Source organism: Carya illinoinensis, chromosome 12 (assembly GCF_018687715.1).
Source record: "Carya illinoinensis cultivar Pawnee chromosome 12, C.illinoinensisPawnee_v1, whole genome shotgun sequence".
In the NCBI taxonomy this organism is placed as follows: Eukaryota; Viridiplantae; Streptophyta; class Magnoliopsida; order Fagales; family Juglandaceae; genus Carya; species Carya illinoinensis.
Window position 1 is genome coordinate 28,453,546 of NC_056763.1, and position 12,597 is coordinate 28,466,142.

Below are 12,597 nucleotides of genomic sequence, written 5' to 3' on the forward strand. Positions count from 1 at the left end.
TTAAATTTGTAATTGTAATATATTAAGAAATGATATAATAACAACCATATCATAGTCCATTAATAACATAGGATGTAATAATTAATTTTTTTTCATGTACTTTTAAACTGTTACTAGGACAATAGTTTTGAATTAAAGTGAAAAGAAAGAATTTTCTAATATGAAATTATAGATAAATTGGAGAGCAGTTGGTATTTATCATTATTCAATATATTATATTAATCCACTTTTTAGAAAAGTTTGATTTTGAATTTTTTTTTTATAATTTTCAAATGATTAATTGAAATTAGTATTTTGGTACTTTTTCGTGTCATCTGTCCGTGTCTCGAGCATTTATCATTCTATGTATATAATTAAAATTGGCCGGTGAAATAATATGATTATAATCTGATCACATTATGATCTATTAATTATGAATTTTTTTATTTATAAAAAGAAGACTTGATCTCAAATTGATCAGTAAACTTAAATATATAAAATATATTTTTTTTGAAAAAATATGCCTAAATGTGCACGCTAGTACTTGTCTTAATTTATTGTGCGACTCATAGTCTTTACAGTCCATCCCAGCTCGTCCCTGTCACTCTACAACGAAAGGTCCTTCCTTTCATTTACTCTCCACTACAGCTTACCTATCCCAATTAAATTCTCCGACCTCCTTTGTACTACTTATTCAGCCATTTGTGTACTATTTTCACTTGTTAATTGGGTATATTGTTGTGACTTTGGTATTTTCTTTGGAAAATAAATATGTTTCTTGTTCGGCTTCTTCTTGCTTCAATCTTCATGACCGTTTGTTTTGCAACTTTTGCTTCCGGAGCCCCTGAAATACTGCCCGCTGATGAAGGTATACACTCACATGACACACAGACATCTCAAAGCCTTTTTTTTATTTATTTTTTTTTATCAATTATATATAGTCCATTCTGGCCAAGAGTGAATTTAATTAATTGGGTTTGCTAGCTTAATAATTGTGGAGTTTAATTTACAGTTGAAGCTTTGCGTGTCATATTCAATACGTTGGGGAAGAAGGACTGGGACTCGATCTCTAATCCATGTAATCTTACTGGACTAATAGAGACGGACAAGGTAAAAAGTGATCGCTGGTGTTAACTGCAGCAGCTGCGCCTCCGTCAATGGCAACGAGCCATACCGCGTTGTGGGCATGTACGTTGTCATCTCTCTTTCTCTGATAATCTTCAAGACGAGCTGATTCATAAGTTTCAAATTAGAGATCAGTTGTTGGATTTATGAAAAATAAGTTTATAAACTAACACAAGTTAGCGTTTTATGTTTAATTTATTTTACAATAAAAAATATTTTATAATTTGATGAACCTAATACTTTTTATAATATTTTGTATAATTATATTTTAAAATAAAAATATTCTGTAAAATATCTGAAAAAAATATTCTTATTTTAAAATATAATTGTGAAATATACAGTGAAATTAACTATGGCTTGCCCAATCATGCAGTGAGCCACCGACACCGAATTACTGCCTGGTCCTGAGTGTTAGCATACCACAACTTTTTTCTCGATATCTTTTGATTCTTTTCATTAATTTTGTTTCTTTGAGCTGTACAAGAATTGACCACATGTTTATTCTCACGTCCACACACGTACACCTGTCAAATGTCAGAGTCTGATTAGGATAGTGATGAGTTTCCGTTTGCTTTAATAAATTTCGTTTAATTTCATCCTTACAAATTTTTTAAACTTTTATTTAAAATATAATAAATAATTTATTTTTTTTAAAATTTTAAAATAATAATAATAATATTTTATTCAACTATCATCTTAATTCACTTTACTATTCAAATCTCACCATCTTTTCTAATTTCTAAATTTCTAAGTCATCTCCTCTTTTTTCCAAATTTTTTGTTTTTAAATATTAACTTATAATTTTTTAAAAGTTAAACATGACTAAGCATTTAATTTTTCTTATGAAATAGTAATTCGTAAATACGATTTTATTAAGTTGAATTTCAAAAATATTATTTTTTGAGTCATTTTATTCTGAAATCTACACCATTTAAATTACCTAAATGGTAAAATTTGAATTTTAAAATTTTTTCCTTAAACTTAAGTCAAGCCATGTAAACATTTTAATAGGTGTTATTACACTAGCTTATAAAAAAAATTCTTTTTACAGAAAAACTTTTATTTTTAATGGTTAATTTTAATATAAGTTGCTAGGATGCCTTTTCATTTACTAAGCTTCTTTTTGCATAAGAAATATATTTTTCTTGGTTTTCATCTTCTTTTGTTTTGTTTGTTTTTTTTAAATAAAGTAGGTGAGGGGTTTTGAATCCAAGTTTTTCTTTTGGAGAACTGAATCATATATCATTAGACCTTTAGATTTTCATTTTCTTTTGATCTTACTTTTATTTTTTAATTTTTTTTATAAATAGGAACTTTCATTAATGAAAACGAAGTTACAATTATAACCTGATACACATTACAAGCCAACTAGTGACAATTGGGACTCCTACAAGCACTCAAATTTCTTTAAAATTGGTATTATCTTAACTTCTATAATTCTTTACAGACAAACTGTAGAGATAAACACTCTATCAAACGTAGAGATAGCTTTCATATCCTTCACTCTAGAGGAAGAGAGGGCCTTCATTCCCTACCCTCAAGAGAAAGAGGATGTTTTCATTCCCCATCATTTAGAGGAAAAGAGGGTTTTCCACCCCCATCCTCTATAGGAGGAGAGGGATTCCACCCCCACCTTCCAGAGGAGATGAGGGTTTTATTACTACCTAAACAAGACCATGCATAAAGATTGAAAAATAATGAATTATAGCATATAAAGCTGTAGATTTAAATTTTCAATCTTGAAGAAAAATAAAAGATAAAAAAATAAAAACACTACACAGAAAACATTGTGGGGGCGCACGCACCACCATAATAGAGTGGCGGACAAGTTAGTCTAAAGAAACTGAGTGCCCTGAATCCAAAATTGCCATGTGTGTTGCTACAAGAGCTTCCCCTTTTGCTGGCGTGTGGAGGCGCAAGGATCACACATGCAACTTTGACCTGCTTATGAACTACACGCGCCACTCATTTCGATGAAATTCTTTACCTGTTTGAATGATTGGCGGCTTGAGATTCCTACGGTGGGGGTGCATGTTGTCGTGTAAGTCTTCGAGCTCTTGAAAAGCAACAGATCGACGAATTGTCATCCTTTGAATGTAAAAAAAAAAAACCAAAACAAATTTAAAAAAAAAAAAACAAAACAAAAAACAAAATAAAAACAGAAAAACACAACACAACATTAGACCAGATGGAAGGAAGGAGGGAGGCCTGGGCAGATTTAGTTTGTGAGAGTTTTTAGAGAGAAGCAGATTTAGTTTTCTTTTAGAGAGAGAAGTCGGTTCCAGAAAACCCAAGAAATTTTAATTGCTATTCTTTTGATCTTACTTGATTGGCTAATCATTCGTGCTATCTAATTCGATTTCACATTACCGCAAACCCCGCAACATTGCATCAGGAAGTTTTAAAATTTAAAATTTATTAATTGTATCACAACTCCAATTGGTTTAGATGGGCTCAAGACCAAGCCCATACTTTAAATTGAAGATAAAAATGGTTAAACTATAATATATTTTAAGTAATTATCTATTTAAGTAGTGAAATCATTCAACGCATGTCACGTAAAGTATAATTGTATTTAATAAAATTAAAGATAAAGAATAGTATTTCTCTTTTAACATGGCTATAGTCTTAAAAATTTTAGTTGCTATATAGAGATGTCTTTTACAACTTTGTTTTAAATTGATGACATTTTTATAAAATAATGATACTTAAGCAGTTTGTTTTATTAAATTGTCCTCCGCTTAAGATAAAGTTTTTAAACGGTTTTAAAAAATGGTTATATTTTTTATTATTTTCTTGTGATGGAAACATAATTATTTTACAACTTTGTTTTAAATTGATGACATTTTTATAAATAATGATGCTCGATCCTATAGTTACAATTATGTTTTATAATTTTATTTTTATTTTTATCATTTTCCTTTAAAAAAACAATTTTCTACCGGAATTTCAGAATTCTCAAAGGACAGAATTTACCGGGCACTCTTCCTCCAGATTTGAAGTTACCTTGCCTGCAAAAACTGTAAGTGTATTGTTTTCTTTCATCAACTAACTTACCTATATATTGGAACTCATATTTTCATCTCCCTTTTTCGGATCTGCAGTGACCTCAGTCGCAACTATCTTAGCGGTTCAATCCCTTCAACATGGGGCTCCATGTCGCAGCTGACCCACATGTACTCCCACTTCTCCTATATTCACGTGGACTAATGCTGTATAAAATTTTTAAATAGATAAATTTTGTGTAATATTTTATTAAAAAAAGAATTTTATTAAAAAATAATAGAATTTTTTTATAGTTTTTGAAGTGGAGTCTATTTTTTACTAAAAAATTATATAAAATTTATCTATATGACATTTATATAAATAATTTCTCTAGTCACGTGTCAGTTTAGGTTAACATTGTTTTCATGTGCATTTTTTTTTTAAGAAGAATATAGTATCTTAATTTTATTGATAGCCCTCATTTGTGATAAAGAAAAATCGTGGTTGCAACAATTGTTCTCATTGATCATGTGCATGTAGCTAACATTGTTCTCTTGTAGTTCAAAGCTGGGTGGTCCGGTTTCTCCACCATAAATGAGATTCAATATATTTGGGGAGGTGCTGTCCTCCCTTTTTTTTTTTTTTTTTGAAAAAAAAGAAACGTATACATTATATATATATATATATATATATATATATATCATTACAAGTAATTATTCATGGCTTTAAGTTTAAGGGCGTATTTTAATGCTTAAAATATCTTCAAATTTTGTGAATAATAGTGAAATAGTTTGAGTGAAAATATTTCATTTAATTATAAGAAGAGAGAAAAATTTGAATAAAAATATATTTTAAAATAACTATTGTATTGGAATTTGTGAAAATGAATATATAAAATTAAAAATTTGTTTGAATATAATTTTTTACTTTAAGATTTGTAAAAGTTGTATTCAATTTTGTGTTTGAGTATGCATGATTAGGTAGTGATTAAATTAAAAATTTAAAACAAAGGGGTTGTTTGGATAGTAATATGAGATGAGATGATTTTAGATAAAAGTTGAAAGTTGAATAAAATATTATTAGAATATTTTTTTAATATTATTATTATTTTAAGATTTGAAAAGTTGAATTGTTTATTATATTTTATATAGAAATTTTTTTTAAAATGTAATAATAAGATAAGGTAAGATGAGTTGAGATAGTTTTTCAATCCAAACGATCATTAAAAAAAATTTATATTTTAATGATATTTAGAAATGAAGTTACTAGAAGTTTTGAGAATTTTTAGTGTACTAAACATGCACTAAGTTTTCTTCATTCTTGAACCAATGTTTCCTTGTACTAGGAGGATTTTAACATAGGGGTCTTATCGCAGTTCCCTTTTAGGAAACAGATTAACGGGTCCTATTCCCGGAGCTCTTGCAAACATCAAATCTCTCAAAAGCTTGTGAGTTTCGATTGCACCCAATCTCGTTTCAATATTTGAAGAGTTTATTCAGAGTATTATTAATTAATGATATCGAGGAATTCGGTCTTCTTCTTCGTAGGACGGTCGAGTTCAATAAACTTTCTGGAAATCTTCCTCCAGAGCTCGGGAGTATGTCCTCCATAGAAAGACTGTAAGATGAGTTTTATATTCATAATTGCGAGTTCCATTTGATCTCTTATTTTAGGCAAGAATTACTTGGATTGGATTTTCTATAGAAACAAATGTTGAATCCTGATAATATTGCTGATAATTAAGCCATTGGATAAATTAGTACTTTTATTTGCATATTTATATTTTATATGTTGTTTTCAATTGTAGTTTACTTAGCTCGAACAATTTTACTGGGGAGCTACCTCCTTCATTTGCAAACTTGATCTCATTGCAAGATTTGTAAGCTTCTAATAATTTCTTTCTATATATATCGAGTTTAATTTCCACATGCTGAATTTTCAAGTTATAATTTTTGTGCCTTTTGAGAGACCTATGACACTTTTTTTTTTTTGTCTTGTCCATCAATGATCAAACGTAAATGCAGTCGGATCAGTGACAATCAATTTTCTGGACAGATTCCCAATTATATTCAAAAATGGAAAAACCTCACTAAACTGTGAGACATTATATATTCCTTTAATTTTTGAACTTTTGAAAAGATTTTGTTGTTATTATATATATTATGAAAATAGTGTATTATCATGACTCATAAAATCCAAATATGGCAACAACAGATTTATTCAAGCAAGTGGTTTGAAGGGGCCAATTCCTAGCCTTGATCATTTGGGAAAGTTAACTGAATTGTCAGTATGAATCCCTATTAATCTCACAGCTATATATATATATATATAATCATCTTGGTATAATATGATTTGAACGACTATTCTTTGTTGAATTGTGACATACAGGAGAATCAGTGACTTGAATGGATCTGAAGTAACTTTTCCATTGAAAAGCATTAACATAGCACAATGGAAAATACTGTGAGTCCAATGTTTTAGCATCATAATTTTCCAGAGTAATGTACTATCCTTATAGCTAGATAGCTACTTTACTCAAGTTTTACATAATTATTTACTTTTTTTTTTCAAGGATGTTGAGGAATTGCAATCTTACTGGACCGCTACCCGATCCATTCTTATCTCCCGGGGCTACGAAAGAATTGTCAACCTTGTTAGTATAGTACTTCTTGATCATCTTCCACTATTTCCGATCCCGTTTTCTGATATTTTATAAATCTTCGTGAAATTAATACCTTGATTGAAAGAGAAAATGTATTTGTACAGATTGAAAGGACCGAAGTTGTCTGCAAAATCTTTTAGGGTTCTATATATTTATTTTCTAATTCAGTTACTTATAAATTCTCCTGCAGAGATCTCAGCTTCAACAGACTAGGTGGAGAAATTCCACTCAGCTTTGAAAATCTGAAAAAAATACAACGCATGTAAGCAATATTGTAGACACAAATAGATTGACTTCATTCAAATTAAAGCTGACATCGACTAGCTAAGTATTTGCAATTTGGCATATTGGGGATGTAAAAGGCCCATTAATTTAGAATAGCCTAATCAATTAAGCAATCTCTCAACCAACTTTTCCAGTTTCTTCACTCTTAATATAATGTAATCATTAAAACGTGTGCCCTGTATTATTACATATTTAGCGGTTTCAACGTCGTGTTAATGACTTAGCTCATCACATATAAATATTATTGATTTAGTCATTTCAATATCTTTAGATCAAAATTTATAAAATCATCACTAATTTTAAAAGTTTAAACTGATAAAAAAATTAATTATTTATTTATATTCGTCCATACAAGGTTTGTCACATCAGGAGCAAGTTTACCTGTTGAACGCTGGCAAAACTGCGTATGTAATGATGCTGACTGGTTAATGCTGATTCTGTACAGATACTTAACCGGCAACTCATTCACTGGACCAATACCTGCTTGGATACTGGATGGAGGACAATATGTGTAAGCTTCTCTGCCAAATTCCATATCTATATTTGAGCTTTCCTGGAATGCGCCGTAGCCTGGCATTTAAGACTATATATATATATATATATAATGAATTAGCATGATAATAAGGCTGCTGGCTTGACACTACTTGTGTTGTTATTTTTCATCAACGTGTGATCAATAAGAAAGCGTTCACTTTGTGAGACTTTTTCCTTGATTTCTAAGCTCAAAGAAGAGTTCTTAGATCTAGCATTTGGAAATTCTGCTTCATAAATACACCACGTACGTACTGATCAGTACCATAATATCCCAATTACTAGCTAAAAATGGATGAATGAAAAAATGTTCTCACTGAACCAAGTTCTGCACAATTTTACTAATTCTAATATCTCCTTTTAAATTCGAGACTCATATATATGTATTATTGCTGTATTTGGTCATCCAAGTTGAAGGGAAAGAACTAGCTAGCCTCCTTACTGGTTTCGAATCGAAGGTTCTAGTATTTGTTTATGGGATTAGTAGCAGACATAATTATGACTATGAAGAAGATCATGATGATCATTTTATAAGGCAGTGTTTGCTAATTATTAGCTTATGATAATTAATTGATAAGCAGCATATCCCATTAAGAGTAATGGATTGAGCTCGCAATTCATGTAAGCTTAATCTTTTGGACAATACACAAGAACGAACTATATATGAAGAATAAGAAGAATAATATTTTGAATCTGATATATACAATCATCTTCCCAAGAAGTTGATGATCTGTCATGTAAAGTAAAAGTACTTCTGATAATTAGATCATTCATGCTGCATTATGGAAGACGATGAAACACGTACATTGCATCTTTTGTGTGCAGCGATCTTTCATATAACAAGTTTACAATTCATAAAGGATTGGATGGTTGCCAAAAAGGGAAAGGGTACGTAAGACTTTCATCTAATAATATAAGACGCACATGCATGCATTGTCACATATACTCATTGAACTTTTATCTTGGTGTTATTTTCCTCAGGATCAACTTATTCGCAAGCTTCTTGACGGACAATATTGAAACGTAAGTATCAATTTGTTTTGTAAGTTTTTCCGAGGTCAACTTTCTTGTTATGTATGACACAAATCCAATTTCGTTGATGTTATGTTAATGCTAACTTGTTGATCTGGACCTTCATTGTGTTACATACGAAACAGTGGCAATATTGTTTCGTGTTTGAGGAACTCACCGCGTTCATGTCCCAAACGTAAGTTGAAATGTGATCATATACTTCCTGATCTAGATTGTTAAATTCTGGTGGTTACATTTGGGTCAGCAGTGTACCATCCTAATTTACAGCTAAAATGCGTATAATTTCTGGTCAGCACAATATGACATTTTGCTTAGAAAAACTTCTTACAGTTAGTAAATATATAGATTTTTAAAAACAAACAAAAAAAATGATGGAAAAACAGAGGTACTGAAAGACCAAATGTTGAAAACTCGAGGTTTTCAGCTTCCTATTTCCCCCATTTTTCTTTTTAATGAAATTAGCCCTGTTTTGTCTACCCAATGAAAACGTGTGGCTAATATGTTGCTTTGTGTCTCAGATGGCCAGTACAAGCTTCATATAAATTGCGGCGGAGGAAACCTACGTGTTAATAAAAGTAATGAATTTGATGCCGATAAAGAGGATGGGGGATACTCAAAGTTCTTCCTCGCACAAGGTGATCAGTACTGGTCGTCTAGCAGCACTGGTCAATTCATAGACGATGACCGCACCAACCAAGACGTCATTTTGCAAAATTTATCCAGGCTCTCTACGAACTCGCCCGATGCCGAACTGTACATGACAGCGCGCTTTTCTCCTCTCTCTCTTACTTATTATGCCTTTTGTTTGGTAAATGGGAATTATACAGTAAAGCTCCATTTTGCGGAGATAGTATTCACTGATGATGAAACGTATAGCAGCTTGGGAAGACGTATATTTGATGTTTACATTCAGGTTAATTGTTATTAATTACCACATGATACTTCCATACATCTTCTTCCTTAACCAATTTCCTGTGTTAACATTGTTGCTAACATGAAACAATATTTGTTAATGCATGAACATGTAGTTAATGGATTCGAACATTATATATATATTGTAGGAAAAGCGAGTGCTAAAGGATTTCGATATTGTGAAAGCAGCCGGGGGGGTTCGTAAGCCGTATATACAAAGTTTTAATGCTGTTGTTGTGACTAATAGTACCCTACAGATCCGTTTCTACTGGGCTGGGAAGGGGACAACTGATATCCCATCCAAAGGAGACTATGGTCCTCTTATTTCAGCCATTTCTGTGGAATCTGGTAGGTTTTCTGTTGAATATTGAGCTCTTGCATTCACTTCTAATGGCCTAGTTAGCTCACGTATCTAAGCTTTTGATGATTTTACTTTTCTTCATGTGGATAATTTAAGGCAGCATGATGACGCACATACTTCATTGAACATGCCAAACTTATTAAATTCCATCCGTTCGTTTTTTTATGGTATTCATTTCAATATTTTCCTTTGTTTGAAAAAAAATCATGCAGATTATTAAAATTCTAATTTAGTGAAAGAAAATAATTTTGTTAACTTTTACCTTTTGAAACTGTCGGACGTCATACATATTTCTTAGTTGGCTAGTTGATGATTTCTCCTATCAATTAATGCCTTGACATTCATTTTAAACTATAACTCCTAAAAATATATATATATATATATTCAATGCAGACAATGAACCTTCAAGTATATCTATTGGAGCAGTGGTTGGAATTCTCGTTGCTGGAGCTTTTGTTATAATTTTATTTGTTGTGGCTATCCTCTGGTGGAAAGGCTGTCTAGGACAGAGATCAAGTGCTACTGATCATGGTAGTTTCAAGGCTATTAATATTGTTATTATCAATAAGTTTTCCTTCCCTACAATCAATAGAAGTTTCATTAAAATATTTTTATCGGTATCATGAGGAATGCGAATTCTTCAAATTTCCCAGACATACTTGCCTATCTAACTTGGCATGCACCTTCCTTAGATTTAAGAGGCTTAGACCTGAAAACTGGAACATTCACCTTGAGGCAAATCAAAACAGCTACAAACAACTTTGATGAGGCGAATAAAATTGGGGAAGGTGGTTTTGGTTCTGTTTATAAGGTAAGTTAGAGAAAATAATTTCTTTTGATTGATGTGGGTTGAACTCTTCTTAACTATAGCTCTTTCTTTTTGAAGTGTCATTGTTTAAGCATGAAAAGAAGTTCATGTTTTCTGTATGCGCGTAGGGCCTTCTGTCTGATGGCACCATGATGGCAGTCAAACAGCTTTCTTCCAAATCAAAGCAAGGAAATCGTGAGTTTTTGAATGAGATCGGCATGATTTCTGCTTTGCAGCACCCTCATCTTGTAAAGCTCTACGGATGCTGTGTTGAAGGAAATCAATTGTTGCTGGTATACGAGTACATGGAAAATAATAGCCTCGCTCGTGCTTTGCTTGGTAAAATTTTATCTTTGTGCACGTAATTGCTTTGTTTACTGGTATGCGTATTTAGATGCAATCAATAATAACATACATGTATCATGTATGCATAATGGTAATCCTAATTAAATGCTTTCTATCAACTTGATTGATTGAAGGGCCCGAAGAATATCAAATACAATTGGATTGGCCAACAAGACATAGGATTTGTGTTGGCATAGCAAGAGGTTTGGCCTATCTCCATGAAGAATCAAGGTTGAAGATTGTCCATAGAGACATCAAGGCTACTAATGTCTTGCTTGATAAAAATCTCAACCCTAAGATATCTGACTTTGGTTTGGCCAAGCTTGATGAAGAGGATAATACACACATCAGCACCCGAATTGCTGGAACTTAGTGAGTTGTATTTTATAATGCACCTAAGACCTTTGTTTTAAAGAAAAAATAATAATTAGAAATGATTGTTTTTGATTATATAGCCATGTTATAAATTCGCAATGCTGAAAATGCCAATACATGTTGATCTGTGATTTTTTCAGTGGTTATATGGCACCTGAGTATGCGTTGCGAGGTTATTTAACTGACAAAGCAGATGTTTATAGTTTTGGAATTGTGGCTTTGGAAATTGTCAGTGGGAAGAGCAACACGAGTCACAGGCCTAAGGGGGAATCTCTACAACTTCTTGATTGGGTGATTTGAATCACTTTTTTGTCTTGCATTTCTCCACTCTATTCTTTGATTTAATTTTCTTGTGTTTTCTAATATTAAAAATGTGAACTAGCTAGGAAAATATTTCGCGACAAATATAAAATATCCAATTGCCACACTTGCAGAGCATGCAATGAAGAATCAACTCCAACTTCTATTATCTATTTCCCGAGTACTATTTTCTACGAGTACTCTACAAAAGAGCCATTTTTCCTCTAAAATTGATACGTAGCTTATTCTATGATTTGTTTATGCAGGCACTTGTTTTAAAAGAGAAAGGAAATCTGTTGGATTTGCTTGATCCAAGATTAGGCTCAAACTACAGGAAGGAAGAGGTTATGCGTGTGATTAATGTGGCTCTCCTATGCACTAATGTTTCTGCAGCAGTTAGGCCTACCATGTCCTCAGTGGTGAGCATGCTTGAGGGCGGCGCTGTTATTCCTGAGTTGGGTCCAAATTTAAGTATCATAGATGATGAAATGAAAGTGAAGGCACTGTGGGAGCATTTTCAAGATAAGAAAGAATCAAGTAGGGGAAATAGCCAGACCCAAAGTGTATTAACGGATGACCCATTCACCGGTTCTTCTACATCCGCTGTTGATCTATATCCAATCAATATGGATTCTAGTTACTGGGAGAAAAGGGTTTAGATAAATGAGCAATACTGCTCTTCATTCTAGTTTGTCGATTGTCTTAAAATATGAAAGATAATCTAGTGTACTTAAATGAAAAGTCACATTATTATTTAATAAGTTTGTCGGGACCATGTCGTTTTGGAAGAAAAGGAACGGTTTGAAGTTTTTTGTGGGGTAATAAATGTGAATTAATTGCTAGCATATGTATCTGAAAAACCTTGAACTTATATATATATATATATATATATATATA

The 12,597-nt window shown here is 31.8% G+C and overlaps 1 protein-coding gene across 11 annotated transcripts; it reads left to right on the plus strand.

The window, feature by feature from the left end:
* The first annotated feature begins 552 nt into the window (after positions 1–552).
* LOC122289754 (probable leucine-rich repeat receptor-like serine/threonine-protein kinase At3g14840) lies at positions 553–12,545 on the plus strand. 11 transcript variants are annotated; one of them, XM_043097018.1, is made up of 25 exons: positions 553–847; positions 992–1,167; positions 1,478–1,514; positions 4,058–4,126; positions 4,209–4,280; positions 5,465–5,536; positions 5,637–5,708; positions 5,897–5,968; positions 6,114–6,185; positions 6,304–6,372; positions 6,478–6,552; positions 6,662–6,742; positions 6,942–7,013; positions 7,392–7,547; positions 8,393–8,455; positions 8,549–8,590; positions 8,725–8,774; positions 9,118–9,512; positions 9,661–9,859; positions 10,266–10,459; positions 10,492–10,683; positions 10,809–11,019; positions 11,160–11,397; positions 11,541–11,691; positions 11,967–12,545. In XM_043097018.1, the coding sequence occupies exons 5-25, from the start codon at positions 4,261–4,263 to the stop codon at positions 12,357–12,359; spliced, it is 2,889 nt and encodes a 962-aa protein (XP_042952952.1). In that variant the 5' UTR covers positions 553–847; positions 992–1,167; positions 1,478–1,514; positions 4,058–4,126; positions 4,209–4,260; the 3' UTR covers positions 12,360–12,545. The 11 variants fall into 11 exon arrangements, with proteins under 11 accessions (XP_042952952.1, XP_042952951.1, XP_042952954.1 ...); XM_043097017.1 differs by lacking the exon at positions 1,478–1,514; XM_043097020.1 differs by lacking the exon at positions 1,478–1,514 and having other exon boundaries at positions 5,476–5,536.
* Positions 12,546–12,597: the final 52 nt, after the last annotated feature.